Here is a 27,255-nt window from a genome sequence, read left to right as displayed (position 1 = left end):
CATGTGTGTATGTGTGTGCGCGTGTGTGTATGTGTGTGTGTGCGTGTGTGTGTGTGTGCGTGTGTGTGTGTGCATGCGTGTATGTGTGTGTGCATGTGTGTGCGTGTGTGTGTGTGCGCGAGTGCGTATGTGTACGTGTGTGTGTGTGTGTTTGTGCGCGCGTGTGTGTTTGTGCGTGTATCCTCTGTAGCTGTTCACACTTGTCACCATTCACACTTGTCACAATTGCCAGCAGGGGTCAGTGCGTAGACGTGGGGAGAGAGGGAGCGGGGCTGGAATCTCTCCCCCTGTCTCGAGGACTCAGCGGCCAATTTTCCTGTTGCCTTTATCATCGTTACTTTTTTGAATATCTTTCATTCATTGTTCTTTATCTCTCTACATCATCGTCTATATCTTTCTTCTCCCTTATCCCTAACCAGTCTGAAGAAGGGTCTCGACCCGAAACATCACCCATTCCTTCTCTCCAGAGATGCTGCCTGTTCCGCTGAGTTACTCCAGCTTTTAGTGTCTATCTCCAGCATCTGGCCTGCTCAGGGAATGGCAACTGAACAAACTTGAGGCCAGAACGTCTCTGGGAGGTGACTGGTGATGCCTCTACACAATGGATCGATGCGTCAGTGTGTCAGCAAGACTCACCATCAGGAGTAATGGCATATAATGAGTAAATGTAGCCAAATGCCGCTGACAAAGAGTAGATCAAACGTGGAAACATAGTCAGGTGAAGTATTGAAGACTTCGGGACCAATGAATTGCTTAGTGAGTCAGCAAATAAAAATATCAATTGCTGTAACTGATTGCTCTAATTGATCGATTCTGATGAGCTGGTGGAAAGACAGTTCAGTCTTGGACATACTGTACGGGGAGCTCAAGGGTCAAGGGTGCTTTATCATCATGTGTCCCAGATAGAACAATGTCATTCCTACATGGGTATTATGTTAACATGTTCACACCTGGATCATTGTGTAGGAAGGAACTGCAGATGCTGGTTTACACCAAAAATAGACACAAAATGCTGGAGTAACTCAACGGGACAGGCAGCATCCCTAGACAGAAGGAGTGGGTGACGTTTTGAGTCAAGACCGTTCTTGTCTGAAGAAGGACCTCGACTCGAAACGCCACCCATACCTTCTCTCTGAAGATACTGCCGGTCCTGCTGAGTTACTCCAGCATTTTGTGTCCATACCCAGATCAGCAAGATTCAAAACCAAGCGACTTGATGCCTCAGTCTCTCCCACATTCAATAGGTAAATGCGAATGAGATGGTCTTCAGGTGAAACCTAAGCAGACTGACAGGGCAATGGTCACGTGTTTTGTGGTGATGTGGTGACTTGTGGTGACTTGTGGTGACATGTGGTGTCTCTTCATTGCAAGAGGGATGTAACATCCCTGCAGAGAGTGTTGAGGTTCACTGGGTTGATCCTGGGCCAAGCCTGCAATCCACTCCCTTACTGAGAGCAAATTAACCTGCAATCCAGCACGTACTTGGGATGTGGGAGGAAACCGGAGCACCAAAAGGAAACCCACGTGGAGAACATGCAAACTCCACACAGTCAGCACCCGAGGTCAGGATCAAACCCGGATCTCTGGCGCTGTGAGGCAGCAGCTCTACCCGCTGCGCCACCGTGCCGCCCCTTATGACTGAGATGGAATTATGGTCTGTGAGAGAATCAAAGGTAACGAAAACAGGCAGGAAAATGGAGTTGAGGCCAAGTTTAGGCCCGCCCTTAGGTGGACACAAAAAGCTGGAGTAACTCAGCGGGTCAGGCAGCATCTTTGGAGAGAAGGAATAGGTGACGTTTTGGGTTGAGAGCCTTCTTCAGGATTGAGTCACTGAATGGTGGAATTGCCTTCTCCCATTCACATTCTGATCCAGATTGGACTGGGTTTGTTCCGATACTTTAGAGATTGCACCAGTTATTTCAGCATTCACGTAGTCAGGGCTCAATCTGCAGAGGATCACCAGCTGATCGTGATTACCTGGTGCCCAGCACATCTGACGTGGTGGCCTAGCAAGGAGCTAATTGGAAAAAGGAGAAAAGGAGCAAGTGTAACCAGTGGGAACTCATTGTAGCCAGACTGAGGCCAACCAGGGAAACACAGAGAACGTTGAAAATCCATCAACCAGTGAACAACTTTATTGAATTGTCTGACTGTTGCTGACGTCTAGGCTCTCCGGCTGTTATTTCTGATCTTGGCAATGTTCTTTTATCAGCAGCGGTTCCTGTAACACCTCATTAAATGTTCTCTCTCTGAAACTGGGAGATGTTGATGATGAGTATGGCCTTTACCATTCACACTGTAAGACCCTGGATTACTTTCATTGTAACTTTCAAGGACTGTTTTTGCATTTTGCTGTAAAAAACATGCATTAATTATAAAAAAGTGTAAGATTGCTGCTAATTAGGAAATGCCAGCCTAGTTTTATTACCCGCGGCCTGGAGGATTTAATAGCCAATACATTGCTGTTGTTATTCCACTTTCAGCCAACACCCTTTGTTCAATAATTAAACAACTCTTCATATCCAAGCCTGCTTTCTGAGCTTGCTCTCTCTCTAACATCCTCCAGCCCAAACCCTGCTGAGAAACAGCAGCACTGTGGCACAGTTTGCAGAGCTGCTGCTTCTTCACCGCCCTGGCAACATGGATTACATTCCGATCTTGCCTGCTGTCTGTGTGGGGCCCAAGGCTGCCATCGGTGTAAATATCTGTGCTGATCTACCTTCTCCTGTGGACGGAGGGGCAAGCAGGTCTCCTCCTCTCAGGCATGGACTCACTAATGTAGCAGTGAGGTACCAAGGGCAGCCTGCACTGACGTTAGGACCAACATCCTGATCTCCATGAGCAAAGTACACAGCAAGAGGAGAGAGGGTATCTGAATGGTGGAGCTGAGGAGACCAAGGTTTTAGCCAGGACCATCTTGGTCAAGCTACCTGGGAATAATTGTTCCTTCTTAGAGAAGGTCTCACAGTGACCACTGGTTCCTGTAAACCATGGCTGGACAATATAGTGAGTGATGAGATGAATGTGCATCGGTTTTCACACCTTACACTTCCTTATCTATGTATCTCCCTCTCCTCTGACATCATCCTGAAGTGTCTCAACCCAAAACGTCACCCATTCCTTCTCTCCACAGATGCTGCTTGTTCTACTGAGTTACTCCAGCATTTTGTGTCTGATAATCTGAAAGATAATTCTGCTTACACACAGACTAACCAACTGTTTCTCCCTAAACCGCATTTTAATGAGAACAAAAGTCGTGCTGGATTGTCAGTGTTGTATCTCCAGTTGTGTGTTATGTCCACGCTGCCAACTTCACACTGCATCGCGTGGTTTTGCTTTGGTATTTGGAGAAGGGGGTCTTTAGCTCAGGAGTCAACTTTGTTTGGTCATTACTTGAACCTTGAGATGTTTCAGTCAGTGTATTAAAGGTGATTGATATTTAATTGCAGTTTTTCCTGCTTTGTCCCATTTCCACCCATGCCAGAACTAGTGATGATTTATTGTTCCCAGTCCTGTTTGCTCAACAGCAGCTGTTGCCGACTACGGCAGATTAGGACAGAAGTATGGCCCCTAAACGACTTGTGGAAGTCTCACCCTCTGTTGTGTCCATTCAAAGTGACTTTGAGCTAAAGAGGGGAATTTCCAATCAATGTCCTACTCATCACTATTCAGCAGCTGCCACTGAATGCACAAGTACAGATGTTGAGAGGGGTGGGGTCAGTTTAAACTGTGACTCTTCTCTCATGGCTTTACTATCAAGGATGGTGTAATGGGATAGAACTGAAAGATGGGTGGCACCCAAGCATGAACCCAAAGAACTATGAAGCCTAAACACTTTATACTGAGGGAGGAGAACCTGACAGAGTGCTGGAGTAACTCAGCGGGTCAGGCAGCATCTGTGGAGAACATGGATAGGTGACGTTTCACAGAGTGCTGGAGTAACTCAGTGGGTCAGGCAGCATCTGTGGAGAACATGGATAGGTGACGTTTCACAGAGTGCTGGAGTAACTCAGCGGGTCAGGCAGCATCTGTGGAGAACATGGATAGGTGACGTTTCACAGAGTACTGGAGTAACTCAGCGGGTTAGGCAGCATCTGTGGAGAACATGGATAAGTGACGTTTCGGATCGGGTTCCTTCACCAGACTGTTTACCATGCTTCAGTTAGTTAATCCAGCACAATGTGTCAATCTTTGGTATAAACCAGCATCTACAGTTAATTGTTTCTGCATGAGAACCTGAATTATCGTTCTCCCAATGTGTGATAAATTGTTGGCATTGACATTGTTACAGATTGTTAGTCACTTGTGTAAAGTGAGTGTGTGTGGTGTGTATCTAGGTATATCTACCATGTACAGGTACATCAGAAAGTGCTGAAGAGAAGATCAACAGCATGCAGAATATAAGGATGTAGCTGCAGAGAAAGGACAACTTTAAAAAAGTGCAAGGACTGTAACCAGGTAGATTGGAAGGGAAGGAATGTATCCTTTGTGTATGAGAAGTTTGTTCAAGGGTCTGGCATCTTTTACTGTGTCTTCCATTGCCGAGTGTGTCGGGAAGAGCAAATAATGACAATGTGTTCACGTTCAGTCTTAATCTTGAAATAAGTTAATAGTGATCTGAGTACTGAAACCATTATCTTCCACACAGAAACACGGCAAACAGTCACGGTTTGAATGCTGGATTATGGTGACATCTTTGCTTCACAGAGTAATCTACATTAACAATGGCAAGCAAGATATTTATCTGAAATGCTTGCGGATATGATCAGACTGTGCTATTGTTGGAGACACACTGAGAGGCAATGTCATTCTGTACATTTGCAGTATCTGAAGTGTGACCACATTTAGGAAATGATTAAACTCCATCAAACCACTCCTCAATCCTCAATCCTCTACACCGGACTCAGCAAAGGAGACATTCCTGACATTGGCTCCTCGTTACAAGAGATGACATCTAAAACATTCTGATTTCACAGTAAACTATCCAATGTAGAAAGATATAGATCCATAGTTTCTTTACCATTATCTCTGCTGCCTTTCAATAGTGTTGGAGCTCATTTGCATATCACATAACCTCTGGTGTGTTATACATGACTAATGTTAGGATACGGTTGTGGACAATGTCCTTAGGTGATTGGACCATGTTGGGTGAACCCATCACCCCAATATACATTCAGTGCAGTGCTGGCTGGGTTAGCATCTGGCCTCCCCCCCCCCCCCCCCCTCTCTCTCTCCACCATGTCCTCCTCCTACATTGGCTCTCGCTCTGGTCTCGAGCCAATGTGGAATAATGGGCCAACAAAGCATCGCATGGCTAAATAATAAATGCTGGTTAACACAGAAATCTCAGTGAAAGGGAATGAAATAGAAACTTCCCTCCGGACACACATCTGCTTTGTTGGGATTGATTACTGAGAAAATATATCTTGGAGTCTGGGCGAAACTGCTTCAGAAATCACCGCATTACTAACTAAACATTTTAATGAATAAGAATTTAGAATGTAAAGATAAAAGATAAATATGGCCCCGATACACCGCAAGTCACAGCGTTTGTGGTTGTTCAACATCATTGATCTTATTGAGCAGAAATGGGCCAATTAGCTCCTGGGGTTAGTTCGTTCTTGTCTAAATCTACTCGTGCTCCCAACTCCGCCGATACTCTTCTTTTTCAGGCAATTATTAATTTAGACATTAAATGACAGAAGGGAATGTGATGCTCAGCAAAAATGATTGGATCAATGAGATGGTTTATGGAAAACAAGTGGACATAATTGATGCAGGACAGATGCAGGCTCTCCAGCCAACCCAAAATACCAACCATATTATGCATGATTGGACCCAAGTCTGTGACCACCATGAAGACAAGAGTGTGACGTATCCGGGTGGTGAGCAGTAATACTCAACTGTCATTGTTACTGGCAATGTTACTTAGCTGTCATTGTTACTGCCAATGTTACTTAGCTGTCATTGTTACTGGCAATGTTACTCAGCTGTCATTGTTACTGGGATTGTTACTCAGCTGTCATTGTTACTGGCAATGTTACTCAGCTGTCATTGTTACTGGGATTATTACTCAGCTGTCATTGTTACTGGGATTATTACTCAGCTGTCATTGTTACTGGCAATGTTACTGTCATTCTGGGCCACCTGCCGTCCATCTCAAAGCCCACCTGTGGTCCTTCTGTTGTGTGAACCACACATCCAGCAACCACTGATGTAGTCCTTGAAATGAAATGTAGTCCTTGGACAAAAAACAAAGGTGAATCCATCCTTGGTTTTACCAAAGTTGAATTCCATGACCAGACTGGACAGGAATCTTTTCTCGAGTGTGGATCGAGGTGCAGCAGTAGAGTTGTTGCAGGCAGCTCTGACACCACTGTTCAATCCCGACCTCTGGTACTTCTTTGTACAGTTTACAGTTTAGTTTACTGTCACGTGTACCGAGGTACAGTGAAAAGCTTCTGTTGCATGCTATCCAGTCAGCAGAAAGACAATACATGATTACAATCAACCAATTTATAGTGTACAGGTACAGGATAATGGAATAACGTTTAGTGCAAGGTCAAGCCAGTAAAGTCCGATCAAGGATAGTCCGAGGGTCACCAATGAGGTCGCAGTATTTGCCGAGTTTGCACAACTTCCTTATAACAGTAAGAGTTTTCTCCAGACACTCACTTTCTCTCACATCCCCAAACACCTGCAGGCTGACAGATTAATTAACCTCTGTAAATGGCTTCAGTGTGTAGTTGAGTGGTGGAAACTGAGGGGGAGGTGGTGGAAATATAAGGAGAACAAAATAGGTTAGGTTGGGATTAGTGTAAACAGCTGTTTGACAGCTGGTACAGAGAGAGTGGGCTGAAGGGCCTGTTCGCACTTTGTATCTCTGTGTGAAGCCTCCACTCTATGTACAATCACACGAGGAACCTCTTCACGAAGATGCAGAGATTTGTGAAGGAACAGACCAGAGAGGAGGGAGGGGGGAACATTAACTAGTGATTGACAAAAGAGTAGAAAGATGAGAATGTGGGATTGGTGTACATTACTAGTTGATGGTTGGCACAGTGTTGTGATGGTGAAGAGCCTGTTTCCGTGCTGGATACTCCGGATAGTTTGTGAGTTTATCCCCACTTCCAGTGTATGTGGACTATCCCAGAGCCTTCATACGCCGTTCCCTGTGTGCTGATTATAATCCAATGTTAATGCACGTAACCTCAAGGATCTATTACGCCGTTCATTAAAAGCCACCTGCACTGATTTTACATTTTACATTGTGAATTCCACAGACTAGAACGGTAACTATTGGCGACCAACAGCTTCGTTCAAATTTCAATCCCAGCAATCACGCTGCTCGGCCACAACGGCATTTCTGTGGTCGGATAAAAATTATTTGTCAGATTAATCTGTTCAACGTGAAATGTAATTTATAGGGAAATAAATCTGAAAGGATTAGGAAAGGCATGTGAGAGTGGGTGGTGTACGATGGTAGATGATCACTTGGTGTAGAGTTGTATTTCTGCTCATTTGGATAAAACAGTCCTGTGGAGTCTATTTCTGGAAAAGCCACATTGTCAATGGAGGCAGAACACAGTGTAGGCAATGAGCATTGAGTTCAGGGCACGGCTAGATATGTGGTTAGGTAACAGGACGCTGAGTGTAGTCCACATCCTCCCTCCACGCTGAACGCCCGACCTATGGTCACGCCGCACATACTGTAGGAGCGAGCGGCTGGAACGGCTGGGATAGATTGCCCAGCCACTGTGGGGATACAGGCATCTTCTGCTTAATGGGAACAGCATTGTTCTGTGTGTGTGCTCACCCCCCCACCCCCACCAACCCCACCCACACCAACCCCACCCCCACCAACCCCACCCCCACCAACCCCACCCCCACCCCCACCAACCCCACCCCCACCAACCCCACCCCCACCCCCACCAACCCCACCCCCACCCCCACCCCCACCAACCCCACCCCCACCAACCCCACCCCCACCCCCACCAACCCCACCCCCACCAACCCCACCCCCACCCCCACCAACCCCACCCCCACCCCCACCCCCACCCACACCAACCCCACCCCCCAACCCCACCCCACCACCCCACCAACCACCAACACCCACCCACCCCCACCACACCAACCCCACCCCCACCACCCCCCAAACCCAACCCCAAACCCCCACCCCCCCCACCACCCCCCACCCCCCACCCCCACCCAACAACCCACAAAAACCCCACCCACCCCACCCAACCCCACCATCCCACACCCACCCCCACCCCCACCAACCCCACCCACCACCCCAACCCAACCCCACACACCCCCACCCCCCACACCACCACACCATCCCCACCCACCCCCACCCCACCACCAACCACACCCCCCACCCCACCCCCACCCACCCCCACCCACACCAACCCACCCACACCAACCCCACCCCCCCCCCCACCAACCCCACCCCACCAACCCCACCCCCACCAACCCCACCCCCACCAACCCCACCCCACCAACCCACCCCACCCCCACACACCCACCCCACCCCACCAACCCCACCCCCACCAACCCCACCCCAACACACCCCACCCCACCCACACCCACCCCAACCAACCCCACCCCCACCAACCCACCCACCCACCACCAACCCCACACCCACCAACCCCACCACCACCCCCAAACCCAACCCCAACCAAACCACCCCACCCCCCACCCCACACCACCCACCAACCACCACCCACCAACCCCACCCACAACAACCACCCCCACAAACCCACCCCACCAACCCCATCCCCACCAACCCCACCACACCAACCCCACCCCCACCAACCCCATCCCACACCAACCCACCCCACACCAACCCCACCACAACCACCCCAGCCCACACCAACCCCACAACCCCACCCCACACCAACCCCACCATCCCCACTCCACACCAACCCCACCCCACACCAACCCCACCCCACACCACACAACACCAACCCCACCAACCCCACCCCACACCAACCCCACCCCACACCAACCCCACCATCCCACCCCCACCACACCCACACCAACCCCACCAACCCCACCCCAACCCCACCCCATCACCCACCCCCACCAACCCCACCCCCACCAACCCCACCCCACACCAACCCCACCCCACCCCCCACCCCACACCAACCCCACCATCCCCACCCCCACCAACCCCACCCCCACCAACCCCACCCCCACCCCACCCCCACCAACCCCACCCCCACCAACCCCACCCCCACCAACCCCACCAACCTGCTGAGTTGCAACCAATTACAATCTGGGTCAAGCCCTAGAGAGCTGGGAGCGTTACGAAGACTCGCACTCACTCACTCACTCACTCACCCACTCACACTCACTCACACTCACCCACCCACTCACACTGACACACACACACTCACCCACCCACTCACACTGACACACACTCAACCACCCACTCACACTCACACTCACACTCATTCACTCACCCACTCACCGAGTCAGTGAGGCCAGCTGGTGGCCTCTTCCTTCACTCCCTCACTCCCTCCCTCACTTGCCCACAACAGTTGTTTCCCTGTCCTCTCCCTCACACTGCTTTTGCTCATTTCCGACTTACAAACAATTCAAGATATCAAGGTCTGAAGAAGGGTCTCGACCCGAAACGTCACCTATCCATGTTCTCCACAGATGCTGCCTGACCCGCTAAGTTACTCCAACGCTTTGTGTCTTTTTTTGTATACCAGCATCTGCAGTTCCTTGTGTCGAGAGTCGAACTGTTTAATTGTAATATGTACTGACAACAGAACAATGAAATTCTCAGAAGATGGACACAAAAAGCTGGAGTAACTCAGCGGGACAGGCAGCATCTCTGGAGAGAAGGACTGGGTGACGTTTTGGGTCGAGACCCTTCTGTAGGAGCGAGCAAAACAGGAATGTAAACACAATACACATACACAAAACTTCAATAAATCAATAAACACAATATTAGTGCAAAGTCCTTAGTATATAGCCATTTATTTATGTGCCTCATAAGCACCCAAAACCTTTATTTTCTGCTTCTTCCCACTAAGCCATTCTCAGATCCACTTCGCTTGGATTACAACTGCCGATTTCCACTCGCATGTTTTATGCCCAGTCAGTAATTCCCCAAACGTGTCGTCAGTCAGTCCACACCCTTCCAGCTTTCATGCAAGACTGAATGACAGACAAGGCTTTTGTGTTCTCTGTAAGACTGTGGGAAATGTAATCCTTCGGCCCACCCGATCCAGCTACCTGATTAGGTAAACACCTGTCACATTCCCAGTATAAACAAATTGACAAATTCCACCCCAATCAGCCGCTCTTTTGAACTGGGAACAAGAGCCTTTTTATCCGTGCACTCTTTTCTGTCAAAATATAAATTTTGTTCATGCAGAATGATAGACCCTCCGGTTATAATTAGGAGGATTTTTACAAAATCAACGTCATTTTGAACGTGCTGGAGCTTGAGACACTTATGGTCAATTAAGTAAATGAAGGTAACATAATCCCTTTCACTGGGACTGTAGCTACTGCATTTAATTATTGCCACGACTAGTGTGACATCAGTCGTTATACACGTGCACACTCTCACAACGTTCACTCACGTTCCACATGAAGAAAACTGACATTGACTGTGTATTATTCATCAAAGAATTCTGTTCGATGTACGGGCTATTTAATACAAAACATGGAACGATTTAAGAATGTAACAGTAAAGATTTGGTGAATTAAGTGCTCTTCCCTTTGTATGGAATGTACTATATGTGTAATTAGAGTGATAGTGATAAGGGGCTGTCCCACTGCGGCCACCTAATCCGCCAGTTCAGAAGAGTGTTTTCGACCTTTAAGCTCGAGGGCACTCGCCTGGAAAACCTCGAGCTGGATCGACCGTACACACGCACGCACACACGCACGCACACGCACGCACGCGCACACACGCGCACACACACACACATACACACACACACACACACACACACACGCACACGCACACGCACATGCACACACACACACACACACACACACACACACACACACACACACACCACACGCACATGCACACACACACACACACCACACGCACACACATACACACACACACACACACACACACACACACAGAGAAGGGGGGAGAAAGGGGCATTTAACATTACCGGTCGGTTTTCTTTGCTCCTGAAAACTCCAATGAGCCAATCAAAGTGCCCGGTCAGCGAAGGAGATTGCCTACGGCTGCCCTCGACTGCCTGTAACTAAGTAGCGACCCCACTCCACTGCACTACGAGTTAAAAAGAATCTTGCCAACCAAATTTTACTCACAGAAATTTTTCAATATGCTGAAAATGTTTCCGCGACCTAGCTGAGGCCTCGAGTATGTGGGAACTTCCCTCAAGCATGAAGGAGAGTTCCAGTGACCTCATAGGTCCTCCTAGAACCACGTGTCGACCATGATGCGAGTTTGAGTCAAGGGCGAACTCTTCTAAACTCGCAGATTAGGTCACTGCAGTGTAACCTTTACAGTGTGGAAACAGGCCCTTCGGCCCAACTTGCCCACATCAGCCAACATGTCCCAGCTACACTAGTCCCACCTGCCTGCGCTTGGTCCATAACCCTCCAAACCTGTCCGATCCATGTACCTGTCTAACTGTTACTTAAACGATGGGATAGTCCCAGCCTCAATTACCTCCTCTGGCAGCTTGATCCATACACCCATCACCCTCTGTGTGAAAAAGGTTACCCCTCAGATTCCTATTAAATCTTTTCCCCTTCACCTTAAGCCTATGTCCTCTGGTCCTCGATTCCCCTACTCTGGGCAAGAGACTCTGTGCATCTACCCGATCTATTCCTCTCATGATTTACACACAATTATTAACTAACTTTTCTTCAATTATTTTAATTTGCATCCATCTCTTTGGTCAGCGAGATTGTCGTCTACTGTAAGGATCCATCCATAGGCATCACGGCAAGGGCTGTGGTTTGGACAAAGTGGCTTTAGAAACATAGAAACATAGACAATAGGTGCAAGAGTAGGCCATTCGGCCCTTCGAGCCTGCACCGCCATTCAGTATGATCATGGCTGATCATCCAACTCAGTATCCTGTACCTGCCTTCTCTCCATACCCCCTGATCCCTTTAGCCACAAGGGCCACATCTAACTCCCTCTTTAGGAAGTGTGTGAGACTGCGAGAGGGGAGATGCACTGATGTTCCACAACAGCAGAGTCCTTGGAGAAATCAGGTCCACTTCCTAATGATCATTGATGCAATTCATGACAATGGCGGTGGTGGTGGTGGTGGGGCCTCGCGGGTCGACCCACGTTCGGTGGTCGATGAGGGTGAGGGGGAGGAGGAACCATGGAGGAGCTGGTGATGGGGGACTGTCGTGAGGGGGAGAGGGAGGGGGAGGGGGAACAATGGAAGAGCCGGCAGGGGTAATGGGGAACGGGGGGGAACAATGGAGGCGGTGGCGGAAAACCCGGGGGGGCCAGAGGGTACACGTCCCCCCCATGTTTTGAGAGGTGGCGACATCCCCGCCAGGTTAACCTGCCTGGGTTTGCGGGAAATATAGCCAGCGCGGAGAAGCAGCGCTGGTATCCCGTCAGTCCAGACAGGGCTGTTAGTTAACCCGGTGAGACAGGCAGTTGAGCTGCATTTAGCGCTGGATTGAGCCTCCGAAGCCTCGCGCGCGTGCGTGAATGTGTGCATGCGCGCGCGGCCGCCAAAAAATTGTGTCCCCCGTCCCCTCCATGTTTTGATAGTGAGTTCCGTTCTTGAATGGAGGAGCCGGCAGGGGTACTTTGTAATCTTGTCAGTGCCCTTTAGTGGCGACAATTGGCATACCTTGGATACACAAGCACAGAAACTCACTATGCCTTGTCATAGGTGGCAATAAAGTATTCCATTCCACAATTAGAAATGAACTATTGATGCTGGCACAGGCAGAACAATGTATATCCAACGGAGGAATAGACAACATGATGCCTCAATGATAAACACTGACAACTAGTGAATCCACTGGGATCACATTTGTCATTCTGAGCTGCAGCCAAAATCAACTGTCACTATTTGTAATAGTTTCTGATTCAAGGGGGCACCTCAAATATTTCCAAAGCTCTCTATAGTAACATCTGACATCTGTACTCACTCCACTTTGATGACGTTACCGACAGTGCTCTGACATGGTATCATTGGTTTAGTCTAGAGATATAGCGCGGAAACAGGTCCTTCGGCCCACCGAGTCCGCGCCGACCAGCGATCCCCGCACACTAACACTATCCAACACACACTAGGGACAATTTTTACCATAATACCAAGTCGATTAACCTACAAACCTGCACGTCTTTGGAGTGTGGTTGGAAACAGAAGATCTCGGAAAAAACCCACGCGGTCACGGGGAGAACTCCGTACAGACAGCACCCGTAGTCAGGATCGAACCCGGGTCTCTGGCGCTGTAAGGCAGCAACTCTACCGCTGCACCACCGTGTGGCAGCAGTGTTCTTGTACAACTTGTAGACTGAGATAGGGGTTACCCAAAGAAAATGGAACATCAATATTTGATTGTGCAGGAAAGAACTGCAGATGCTGGTTTACACCAAAGATTGACACAAAGTACTGGAGTAACTCAGTGGGTCAGGCAGCATCTCTGGGGCAAAGTGCTGGAGTAACTCAGTGGGTCAGGCAGCATCTCTGCGGCAAAAGGATGTATGTCGTTCTTCAGACGTCACCATTTGGTTTATTATAAATGCGAAGTTGACACAAATCTGGGTGTTCACGGACTCACATCTAACATTATTAACATCTCGTGTGTTTTTCAGAACTGCTGGTGCTTCAGCGAGAGAGACAATCGAGTGTCTTGCAGCATCTGGGGTGTAAATGTAGTAACAAACTGAATAACCTCCAACTGGTGGCAATGTGGGGTCATACTAGTATCTTTGTTATGAACCACCATTACTGAAGTTGCCCATTGGACAGATTGCTGAAGCAGCCTATCTCAGGCAGCACGCCAATGACTTTCCATCAGTCCTGGTGTACAAACAATGGCGGAGTAGGTCTAAAAATATTGGTTGCCAGGAGACAAAGGGGGCCCACCCACAACTACAATGCTATCACTTCATCAGGGGCCCACTTGCCATCGGGCAAGCTGACACCCTGGCCAGTCCGCCACTGTTTGTACAAACACTAATTGTGGCAGGGAACAAGCTCACCTGCATTGCCTTTCTATTTCTCACAACTGGAGCTCATCGTGTGACCATATACCCTGAGGCGGTTACCAATGGTGTGGTGAATAAACGTTACACCAGTCTACAAGTTGACCTACAATCAGCGTGGCCCGACAGCTCATGCATATCACACAATGCAGAATTAATCAAACATACGTCAGCCACGAGAGAGAGAGAGACATGAGAGAGTGCAGGACACACACACACACACACCTCGTTCACCGTGTGACTTGGTCATTGAGGTACAGTAAAAACATTTCAACTTGGACAGGTACATGCCAAGGAAATGGTTCGAGGGATGTGGATCAAATGCGAGCAAATGGGATTAACTTAGATGGGGCTTTTGCCGACATTGATAAGTTCAAGTTCAAGTTCAAGTTCAAGTGAGTTTATTGTCATGTGTCCCTGTATAGGACAATGAAATTCTTGCTTTGCTTAAGCACACAGAAAATAGTAGGCATTTACTACAAAACAGATAAATGTGTCCATATACCATGATATAAATATATACACACATGAATAAATAAACTGGTAGTGCAAATAACAGAAGTGGTTGCTAATAATCAGAGTTTTGTCCGAGCCAGGTTTAATAGCCTGATGTCCGTGTTGTTTGAATCTACGAAACTATGAAACTGCAACTATTCACGTTCTGAGCTGAGGTTTGCAAACTAAGAGTTGGATCAACAAGACATTTCCATGCGGCACCAACATATGTAATCCGATTAGGTATCAGTTTAAATAATGACAGGAACCATGGTGGGTCAGGAATGCCAGCACACAACTTGCCCCTCATATCCTTTAACTGATGGAGGCTTTCATTGTGCATTCAGACCTCTCTTGAAACACATCCAGCTATGTCACTTGTGTGCATGAATCACAAATTGGGCATTGATGAAAAACTGGATTAGATCCTAGAAATCTTATCTAAACCAAATCTCTAAGGTGCTAGATTTGATATTCTTTGGTTTGCTGGTTGTCCTCTAGAACCACGCATTCAGCTCAGCGAGTTTGGTTAGGATTAAATCTCTAGGATGTACTGTTTTCAATCTGCCCTGTCTATCCAGCTCACACATTTATAGATCTCCAGCTTCTCCTCATCCTCAACCTCTTCTGCTCCAGCCTCTCCCAATAACCACAACGCCCCAATCTGGGCAACAACTGGTGAATCTCCTCCCAGTCTCCGGATTAGGGATAGGGGCATAGTTAACCCTAACCCTAACCCTAATTCAAGCAATTGGGTGAGTATTCGCACATTCTTGCACTTTGTTTAATACCATGGCTCTCGCATCATTGTCATATTTTAATCTTTTGATTCATGGCTGTAATCCTCAAGTTTACCGAAAGTTTTATGTGCAAGTTGGTTTCAAAATGTTGCCACGTGCCAGCACATGCACAATATTACAGCGGACAACAGCAACTTACAGTGTAGTTGGCGCACACGGGATTGTACGCATTTGTCCCGCAGATGAAAAGCATGCTGTCGTTCCTCTTCAGAAGGACTTTAATAAAGTTCCGACATTCTGCCTGAAAATAGAAAGAGAGAGAAACAGATGAGAACTGTGTAGGGTTGGGGCAGTGTGGAGTTTGTAGGGTTGAGGACCAGTGATTGAGGAAGGGGGTAAGGTTGGGGCTATAAAGATTGGACATGATCATGGCGTGTAAGGGCCAGGACCTGTGGTCCTACATTGGTCGGTTGAGTTGCAGTTTGAGGGCAGTGGCACGGAACCATCAGGATCTAAGTCCCACCAGAATCCTGGAAGGATTGGAAGAGGAACGGGATCGTAAAGGACATTTGGAAAAGTCTGGCTGAGTTTTTGAAATGACGTGAAATGTTCCGGAAACAGTAATTGTGGCGAGTTGCTCTGGGAAAGATCAATTTTCAATCACATCTCACTGAGAAGGAGCAGCATTAAGCAATATAGTTCCAGGCTGCGTTACTGAGCAAGGTTTAGTCATTGACAATAATGATTACTCCACCTGTCAGCACACAACAAGAATCAATACAAAAGGAAGTCTCCTCAAATAGGAAGAGACATTGGAATGTTACAGTCAACTCCAAGGCTACTCAGCCACAAGTTGATTTAGCTGTTTGCCTTTGAGAAACCAAAGACATAGAAGGTAATATTGGTGACTGTGATGTAGTTGAAGTCTGGTAGATGACCATGGCAGATGCAAACAAGAACATAAACAACCTGCTTCCATAGATCAAAGTCTTCTAGATCACATTCTTCTAGATGTTCCAAAGTGCCGCATATAAAATGAATGGCTCAGCGACACATTCACTCTTATACAGGAAGACATGACTCTACTTTCTCCAAACCCAGGCCAATTGCCTGCAACATTAAAGGCTTCTATTGTATCGGCATGTAAGCGATGTTACAGAACATTAAAGATCAATGATTAGATTGCTACTGAGTCCAAGCATGACGCTGCTGGATGGTTAGCAGATATTGTGCGTTCCCAATCCAACGGATGTACAGTCGATAAGTCTCGTGTCCTAGTCACGAGACGGGAACAAAAATGTAGTTTTGGCTCCTCGCTGTGGGATTATAAATGCTTCGTTCTGGAGCTTTTATCCAACCAGAGTAATGAGGAACATTGGATAAACCGGAGAGGTGATTCTGTCCTTAATGTTTGCTCCAGGAGCCAAATGTAACAGAACAACCATACTAATCTCTGAGCTATTGCTAACTTCAGAGACACTGAATACAACATAATGTGCCCATGCATCATGTGCTTTCATTGGACATGCCCTGTAGTTTCAAAACAAACAGGTAAAAGGGAAGACAATGATTTGTAGATACATTTTAACTGGGTGGAAATAACGCCCTGAGATGCAATTTACATGGAAAATTCATAGAAACATAGAAAATAGGTGCAGGAGTAGGCCATTCAACCCTTCGAGCCAGCACCGCCATTCAATATGATCATGGCTGATCATTCACAATCAGTACCCCGTTCCTGCTTTTTCCCCATATCCCTTGATTCCATTAGCGCTAAGAGCTACATCTAACTCTCTCTTGAAAACATCCAGTGAATTGGCCTCCACTGCCTTCTGTGGCAGATAATTCCACAGATTCACATCTCTATGGGTGAAAAGGTTTTTCCTCATCTCAGTCCAAAATTGACGACCCCTTATTCTCAAACTATGACCCCTGGTTCTGGGTTCCCTCAACATCGGGAACATTTTTCCTGCATCTACCCTGTCCAATCCCTCAAGAATTTTATTTTTTTCTATAAGATCCTCTCTCATCTTTCTAAATTCCAGTGAATACAAGCCCAGTCAACCCATTCTTTCAAAGTACCTCATCATAAAATTCAACTCCATTCTCAGTTTAACTGTTTGTATATATTAGGGTGGCATCATCTTGAGAGGATTGCTATTAAAATTCTCAAGCTGACGACTACCTCCCACATTATGTTTTATTCAGGTTTCCAGGGAGTAGCAGAATGACGAGCAAAGCGATTAATACTGTGATGGGTTTTATGTGATCTGTGGACATGTATACAGAGACAAATGAAGGGGGTCAGACGTGGACCAAAGAGCAATGAAAGATGTTCACACAGCAGGGTGAAAATGAAATCAGTGTGTTACAGTGCTTCAATCATTTGAACTGGTTCAGTAACACTCCCTCATGCCACAGCCAGACATAAAAACGAGTAGTAGCTCTACTCAATAACTAAAAATCTGTAGCCTCCTTTTGCTCTGGCATTTTATTTCATTCACATGTTTAATCGATAATGTTTTATTATTAATGTTTAATGTTTTATGTGTCATTCCTAACTGTCACTGTATCTGTCACTTGTCACTTGCGAGCGGAGCACCAAGGCAAATTCCTTGTATGTGAATATTTGGCCAATATACGTATTCATTCATACCCGGTTAGCCCTGCTGTTCTTCTGGGCTGCCAACTGCTCCATGTTTCCCATTAGTCTATGTATTGTATTGTATTGTATTGTATATCTTTATTGTTATTTTCCTGAGTACTCACATACCCAGAGGAAACAAAAAAACGTTACTGAAACCAGTGTCCATTCAGTGTGCAGTAAAAAAATAAATAGAAATAAAAATACATATATCATGAACAAGTTTAACACTACTCTCAACTAAACATCAACAGGCGTTCCGATCGGCAGCGGCACGACAGTGGCTCTGTCCAGGTTGGTGGTTGGTGCGCGATACTTTGGCAGGGGGCAAAGTCCGTTTAACAGTCTTATGTAACAAAGCAGTCAGATGTGAAACAGGGAGAATTGGGCTGCTATTGTTAGCAAGTTACTTCCTGGTACAGACAGTAATGTTTGTAGATCTGTGGATGGAAATGTGTATGAAAATTTCATTCACAGGGGAGTGAAGATTGAGGAGAGGACGTCTTTAATTTGACGAAGGTCTTCGTGTTTACAGTTTAGTTTATTGTCACGTGTACCGAGGTACAGTGAAAAGCTTTTGTTGCGTGTTATCCAGTCAGCGGAAAGACAATACATGATTACAATCGAGCCATTGACAGTGTACAGGGATAAGGGAATAACGTTTAGTGCAAAGTAAAGCCAACAAAGTCTGGTCAAAGATAGTCTGAGGTAGTTCAGGACTGCTCTCTGGTTGTGGTAGGATGGTTCAGTTGCCAGATAACAGCTGGGAAGAAACTGTAGATAGATACAAAAAGCTGGAGTAACTCAGCGGGACAGGCAGCATCTCGGGAGAGAAGGAATGGGTGATGTTTCTGGTCGAGACCATTCTTCAGACAACCTGAATCAGGAGGTGTGCGTTTTCACACTTCTGTACCTTTTGCCTGATGGGAGAGGGGAGAAGAGGGAGTGACCCAGTGGGTCATTCTTTGGTTTAAACCAGCATCTGCAGTTCCTTCTGTATATTTCATCTCCTCGACTGGTCCTTGATGATGCTGCTGGCCTTGCTGAGGCAGCGTGAGGTATAAATGGAATCAATGGATGGGAGGTTGGTTTGTGTAACGGCCTGATTGGTTTGTGTGCTGATGCTGGTAAAATACAAAGAATACAAAGAAATGTGGATGTGTGAAATCTTCTGGGAAACCACAAATGCTGGAAACACTGTATACTGTACACTGTACACTGTACACACTGTGGACGATACACTATACACTGTACATTATACACCATACACTGACACTATACACTATACACTACACTATACACTGTACACTGTACACAATACATTGTACACTGTACACTACACTGTACACTGTACACTGTACACTACACTGTACACTGTACACTACACTGTACACTATACACTGTACACTGTACACTATACATAGAAACATAGAAACATAGAAATTAGGTGCAGGAGTAGGCCATTCGGCCCTTCGAGCCTGCACCGCCATTCAATATGATCATGGCTGATCATCCAACTCAGTATCCCGTACCTGCCTTCTCTCCATACCCTCTGATCCCCTTAGCCACAAGGGCCACATCTAACTCCCTCTTAAATCTAGCCAATGAACTGGCCTCGACTACCCTCTGTGCCAGGGAGTTCCAGAGATTCACCACTCTCTGTGTGAAAAAAGTTCTTCTCATCTCGGTTTTAAAGGATTTCCCCCTTATCCTTAAGCTGTGACCCCTTGTCCTGGACTTCCCCAACATCGGGAGCAATCTTCCTGCATCTAGCCTGTCCAACCCCTTAAGAATTTTGTAAGTTTCTATAAGATCCCCTCTCAATCTCCTAAATTCTAGAGAGTATAAACCAAGTCTATCCAGTCTTTCTTCATAAGACAGTCCTGACATCACAGGAATCAGTCTGGTGAACCTTCTCTGCACTCCCTCTATGGCAATAATGTCCTTCCTCAGATTTGTACGCAATACTCCAGGTGTGGTCTCACCAAGACCCTGTACAACTGCAGTAGAACCTCCCTGCTCCTATACTCAAATCCTTTTGCTATGAAAGCTAACATACCATTCGCTTTCTTCACTGCCTGCTGCACCTGCATGCCCACTTTCAATGACTGGTGTACCATGACACCCAGGTCTCGCTGCATCTCCCCTTTTCCTAGTTGGCCACCATTTAGATAATAGTCTGCTTTCCTGTTTTTGTCACCAAAATGGATAACCTCACATTTATCCACATTATACTGCATCTGCCAAACATTTGCCCACTCACCCAGCCTATCCAAGTCACCTTGCAGTCTCCTAGCATCCTCCTCACAGCTAACACTGCCCCCCAGCTTAGTGTCATCCACAAACTTGGAGATATTGCCTTCAATTCCCTCATCCAGATCATTAATATATATTGTAAATAGCTGGGGTCCCAGCACTGAGCCTTGCGGTACCCCACTATACACTATACACTATACACTGACATTGTACACTGTACACTGTACACTATACACTATACACTATACACTACACTATACACTATATAGTTCTGTTTCAACTACTTCCCACCAACAGACGTTACAAGGCCTTCTACGCCCGAACCTCCAGACTCAGGAACAGTTTTATCCCAAGAGCTATAGCGGCTCTGAACCGGCCCTAATGAGTGCCCCCCCACCCACCCCCTTTGGACATTCTCCCTCAGATGGTCACGTCAATCAATTCAGCTTGTTTATTTATGTATTGTATTTATTTACCTTTCTTGTACATCAGTGGAGCTGCACACTAAATCTCGTTGCACTGACGTGCAATGACAATAAAAGATATATTATTACACTATACACTATACACTGTACACTATACACTGTACACTATACACTGTGCACTATACACTGTACACTATACACTGTACCTATACACTGTACACTATACACTGTACACTATATACTATACACTATACATTGTACACTGTACACTATACACTGTACACTGTACACTGTACACAGTACACTGTACATTGTACACTGTACACTATACACTGTGCACTATACATTGTACACTGTACACTGTACATTATACACTGTACACTACACTATACACTGTACACTGTACACTGTACACTGTACACTGTACACTGTACACTGTACACAGTACACTGTACATTGTACACTGTACACTATACACTGTGCACTATACATTGTACACTGTACACTGTACATTATACACTGTACATTATACACTGTACACTGACATTGTACACTATACACTGTACACTGTACACTGTACACTGTACACTGTACACTGTACACTATACACTGTACACTATACACTGTACACTACACACTACACTATACACTGTACACTGTACACTATACACTGTACATTGTACACTGCACACTGACATTGTACACTATACACTGTACACTATACACTATACACTATACACTGTACACTATACACTGTACACTACACACTACACACTACACTATACACTGTACACTATACACTGTACACTGTACACTGTACACTATACACTATACACTGTACACTATACACTACACACTACACTATACACTATACACTGTACACTATACACTGTACACTATACACTGTGCATTATACACTGTACACTATACACTATACACTACACTATACACTGTACACTGTGCACTATACACTATACACTATACACTACACTATACACTGTACACTATACACTGTACACTGTACACTATACACTGTACACTATACACTACACTATACACTGTACACTGTACACTGTACACTATACACTGTACACTGTACACTGTACACTGTACACTATACACTGTGCACTATACACTGTACACTACACTATACACTGTACACTACACTGTACACTATACACTGTACAATGTGCACTGTACACTATACACTGTGCACTATACACTATACACTATACACTGTACATTGTACACTGTGCATTGTACACTGTCCACTATACACTGTACACTGTACACTGTACACAGTACACTATACAATGTACACTGCACACTGCACACTATACATTGTACACTATACACTACACACTGTACACTGTACACTACACACTGTACACTATACACTATACACTGTACACTGTACACTGTACACTGTACACTTTACACTGTACACTTTACACTGTACACTGTACACTGTACACTACACTGTACACTGTACACTGTACACTGTACACTGTGCACTATACACTATACACTGTACACTGTACACTATACACTATACACTACACTGTACACTGTACACTGTACACTATACACTACACTGTACACTATACACTACACTGTACATTGTACACTACACTGTACACTGTACACTACACTGTACACTGTACACTATACACGTACACTATACACTGTACACGTACACTATACACTGTACACTGTGCACTGTGCATTGTACACTGTATCTGTACACGGTACACGGTACACGGTACACTGTACACTTTACACTGTACACTATACACTGTACACTATACACTACACTGTACACTATACAATGTACACTGTGGTCTATGCACTGTCGTTCACGAGCAGCATCTGCCCAATCCCATGGCCATTCAAGTTGGATGCAGAAGATCCTTCATTGCAGGAAATGCCTGGGTCTTTATCCTGGTCAATATTTCATGCTGTTATCGTCACAGAACAGACTTCATTGTTATTCATCCCTCTACACTTGTGTGAAGCTGATTGCTTTGTTTAAACTACATGACCATTAATTATGTAAAATCTCATTAAGACATTTCAACGTGAAATATATTAGATAAATGCAAGTATTATTATGGTTCATTGTTTTCAGGATTGTTATGCCCTGTGGTTATAGACCTCCCGAGGGGGAACGCGAGGGACATTCCACGCTAACCCCCAAAACCCTGAACTGTGCTGAGTCAGCTAATCTCATGGACGGTACCTGGAACTCTGGGCTCAGACAAGACCAGTCAAGCAGCCTAGCTTTTAGTTCCTGACTGAACTGAATCCAATAATATCCAATGACCTTGCTGGGATTTACAATGAAAAAGGCCACAGCAATTATGTTATAATGGTGCCATAATCTGAATATTATTCAGGTCCACACACACAATCATGGGATGGTTACAGCACAGAAGGGAGGAATTCGGCCCATCGTGTCTGTGCTGCCTCACCACCAGATCAACCCACCAAGACTCTCTCTGTAGCCCTGCACATCTACCTCCACCATGTATTCACCATTACTCCTTGAATCCACCATTGCTGCCCTCACCCTATTGTTAGCCAGTGCATCGCACATCCCAACCACACAATGCCACAACCTTTAACCTGTGTCACTCAAATAGTTTCCCCTCTTAGACAATAGATAATAGGTGAGGAATAGGCCATTCGGCCCTTCGAGCCAGCACCGCCATTCACTGTGCTCATGGCTGATCATCCCCAATCAGTACCCCGTTCCTGCCTTCTCCCCATATCCCCTGACTCTACCATCATTAGGAGCTCTATCTAACTCTCTCTTGAACACATCCAGAGAATTGGCCTCCACTGCCTTCTGATGCAGAGAATTCCACAGATTCACAACTCTCTGGGTGAAAACATTTTTCCTCGTCTCCGTTCCAAATGGCCTGCCCCTTTGTCTTAAACCATGGCCCCTGGTTCTGGACTCCCCCATCATCGGGAATATGTTTCCTGCCTCTAGCGTTGTAGATCACGGATAGTCTCTGCAGGAATCTGGTCACCATTCGCGTGAAGTCTAGCCGGTGCATAGTGACATCTTCTGGCACGATGAGCAGCTTCCGTGCCTGCCAAATTAAGAAGCATTGACGCTGAATAGCAGGATCAGCCGTATGGTGTGCAGCATCAATGTAGATTGAAAATTTCTCTTCAAACACATCAATCTGTGAGATCTGCATCAAACACCAAGATCTCTGATTTTCTGAGAGCAGAAGCCATTGCAACACAGTTGAAAAATAATAATAAAATGAAAGCAATAGAATCAATCGAGGAGTAAGTCCGCTTCTCTGACACCATGTTGTGTTTCGGCTGTTATATATAACTGGAGCCTTTCACCATGGTAAAGGTCCAAAGCCTTTATTAACTGCATAGCAAATATGACTTCACACCTGCACGCCTCTCTAATTCTAAGGGAACCAGGCAAGGATGATCACTGTAAAGCTAGTGGGCGTAACTACAAACGATGACTCATAACATGAGTGACAATGATCTACAAGTGTGTTCAATCCCTTAATCCCTTGGTTTTCATACGTTCATAAGTGATAGGAGTAGAATTAGGCCATTTGGCCCATCAAGTCTACTCCACCATTCAATCATGGCTGATCAATCTTCCCCTCCTAACCCCCTTCTCCTGCCCTCTCCCTATAACCCGTGGCACATGTACTAATCGGTTTTATACCTGTGCCCTCTGGTCATCAACTCCTCCACTACTTTGTCCGTCAACATTTAGTTTCAACTAACCTGAACCAGACTGACCTTTTGAAACTGACCTTCCTGTCATCATTATTTTGACAGTGCATCCCTGCGTAATGGTCATATGGATGAAGTAAATTCGCCCCTCCGTAATTCATGTCACTACCAAAGATTGGATAAATGGAATAAAAACTGAATTTCTGTGAGATGAAAATAAACATGAAAGAACCATAAAATGTTGTTGATTTCTATCAAGGGTTTAGAATACAAAAACTCCCAGCTGGACAATTTTCCAGCAACAGACTCGTCCGTAATGCCAGAGTGGACAGAGGTTTGAAAATATTATTTCTTTATAGCAATGCTATATATTCTGAAGTTATGGTCCCCATATTCTACACGTCCCCTGCTGAACCTGGTGGATTAGTCCCACCTCACTCTCCAGAACTAACATGTCCCCAAACCATACCCATTCCTTCTCTCCACAGATGCTGCCTGTCCCGCTGAGTTACTCCAGCATTTTGTGTCTATTTTCGGTGTAAAGCAACATCTGCAGTTCCTTCCTCCACACTAACATGCCCTGCCTCACTATAGGCTCATGGTAATGAATGACAAGGCTGTTTTAATAATAGTTTTGGGAATGAATCCTAAGACAGAACATCTTCTGTTTCACATATCATTTCTAACATTCGGAAATGTTTAATTTTAAATCTTTAAATTCCTGAAGGGATATTCTGCTCTCAGTCTGTCGGTCTCAGTCTCTCACGGCCCAGCTCACCAAGTGATGTAAAGATAATTGCACGTTGCAGAAACTGCTCAACTCACTGTGTGAACAGACAAATACCCACGATTAAACGCATCAAACCTGCACAATGTCCTCTCTATAAGAAGCCACTTATCTGCTATTTCCAGTTCTATTTTCATTTCCATTAATGACTACCAGGTCGTAATTGTGTACTTTTCACCTCAGGAGCAGAGGGTCGAGGTTTGCTCCTGTTTTAGTGCCTGCAGGTCAACGGAACAACAGGAATCTAAACTCCTTCCAAGAACCATCTCCTAGGTCACTCACAAACAGCCAAACTATAATATCTGTAACATTCACACCCATTCCTTCTCTCCAGAGATGCTGCCTGTCCCGTCGAGTTACTCCAGCACCTTGTGTCTATATTCGGTTTGCATCTGCAGTTCCTTCCTACACATGTCTTTCTATATATTTTTTTGATAGAATCGAAAGAATAGTTTCAGTAACCCAGGCTCAGTGAATCTATGCCATCCGCAAACTGAGCGATGATATTGGTCCTGTTCCCACAATCTTTCCCTGAAATTTCCATTCAATCGAAGGTCCCGAGAGATGGTGTTCTCCTGCCATCACGACAGTAATATCCAGACTGGTAACTATCCTCTGCACATAAATGCTTTTCCGCACGTTCCCTTGACAGTTTTTCCCGGTATTTGAACAATCTGGGAATGGGGACATTTCCTTCCGTTTATCCTATTGAATCCATTCCTCAACCAAATGTTCTTTCAATCCTCTCCTTAAGGTGCGTTCCCAACATAATATACAAGCAGCACTACATCTTATTCCAATGAGGAGATGGCATCCACAAGAAGATCCAGCACCAAGACATTAGTGCTGTTCATTCATGGGAGAATGTTAATATGGTCTACCAATGGGATGTTGATCTGGGTCAGTTGTACGGCCGTATTGGTGGGAGATGGAATACAAAGCTGTTAGCGGTCTCCTTGATTGTCACCTTGTCGTGGTGGAGAAGCTTGTGTGGACCTGAGATCCTGAGAGCGATGCCCTCTGGAGCTATGCTCCTGGTCGGGCCACCTATGGCGGTAAGGTCAAGGAGGAGGTCTCTGACAAAGAGCAATCCAACCAAGACCTCAACGGTGGAACAGGCGGAGGACGATGGCTGACCTTAGTGGAGCGTCACAACGGCTGGGAAGGCGGATGAAGGCTGCAGCAGAAAAGGGTCTCCGTTCGTCTTGGACTCCACGCCACTGGATCCTGACCCAGATCTGTCAAGGACCGTGGGGTGGCTGTCTGTGCACTAGTCTCCCCACGTTAAACAAAGTCAAGCACAGGCTTCCTACAACCCTGGAGCCACCCATGGTCAGCCATGACCGAAGGGGGCCTAAGAAGAAGTGGTCAGACATGTGGTGCTCTGATGTAGCCCAGCTCTCCCTAAGTCCTGCACGTCGGTGTGTTCTGTACATCAACTTGAAACATCACCTTGACATGCAGGCTCACTCTACAGGCACCATCAGTGTACGATCATTGGAACATATAAGAATATGTCATAGAATTAGAAGATTGAATTTCCCTGAGTCTCCTGATGCCTCTGTTTGATCAGTGAACTAGAAATAATTAATTGCAAAACCAATTACACGGACAGCTAATAAATCATGTTTGACAAAACAATTCAAAGTTAATAAAAAATGGATAATTCTGGCCTTCAGACTTAGTTGTTGAACCTAAAATAATGGCAATTACGTTTCAAATGTACCTCGTTCTTGCCTTTCATTCTGCAGACATCAATGTCGTGTTGATTCGATCTCCATGCCAGTTTCTGTGGAGAAAACAAGACCATGAGTCAGAGAAGTTAGAAAGGCATGGCATGGATGGGCACAAATACCAGGACATTTATTTGTTGTTAATGCAAATGTCCATACGCCTGTAGAAAACTAAAATGTTTCAAAGAATTCTCGGAATGTAAAGGAGATGTGTGGGGCAGATTTGTTACATAGAGGGTGGTGAGTGGCTGGAAT

At 45.9% G+C, this 27,255-nt stretch overlaps 1 protein-coding gene across 5 annotated transcripts in view; it reads right to left on the bottom strand.

Moving 5' to 3' along the window:
* Window positions 1–27,255, bottom strand: part of sema6b (semaphorin 6B) — a 328,957-nt gene that overhangs the window by 90,642 nt on the left and 211,060 nt on the right. For all 5 annotated transcript variants that reach the window (XM_033047265.1, XM_033047264.1, XM_033047266.1 and 2 more), the window contains 2 exons: window positions 26,994–27,056; window positions 15,635–15,736 (listed from right to left, as the gene is read on the bottom strand). In XM_033047265.1, the coding sequence (XP_032903156.1) occupies window positions 15,635–15,736; window positions 26,994–27,056 (165 nt within the window). The remainder of the gene's footprint in view (window positions 1–15,634; window positions 15,737–26,993; window positions 27,057–27,255) is intronic.

This window comes from Amblyraja radiata, chromosome 29, assembly GCF_010909765.2.
Source record: "Amblyraja radiata isolate CabotCenter1 chromosome 29, sAmbRad1.1.pri, whole genome shotgun sequence".
In the NCBI taxonomy this organism is placed as follows: Eukaryota; Metazoa; Chordata; class Chondrichthyes; order Rajiformes; family Rajidae; genus Amblyraja; species Amblyraja radiata.
Note: the sequence above shows the minus strand (reverse complement) of the source record. Positions and strands in the feature narration are given on the sequence as shown.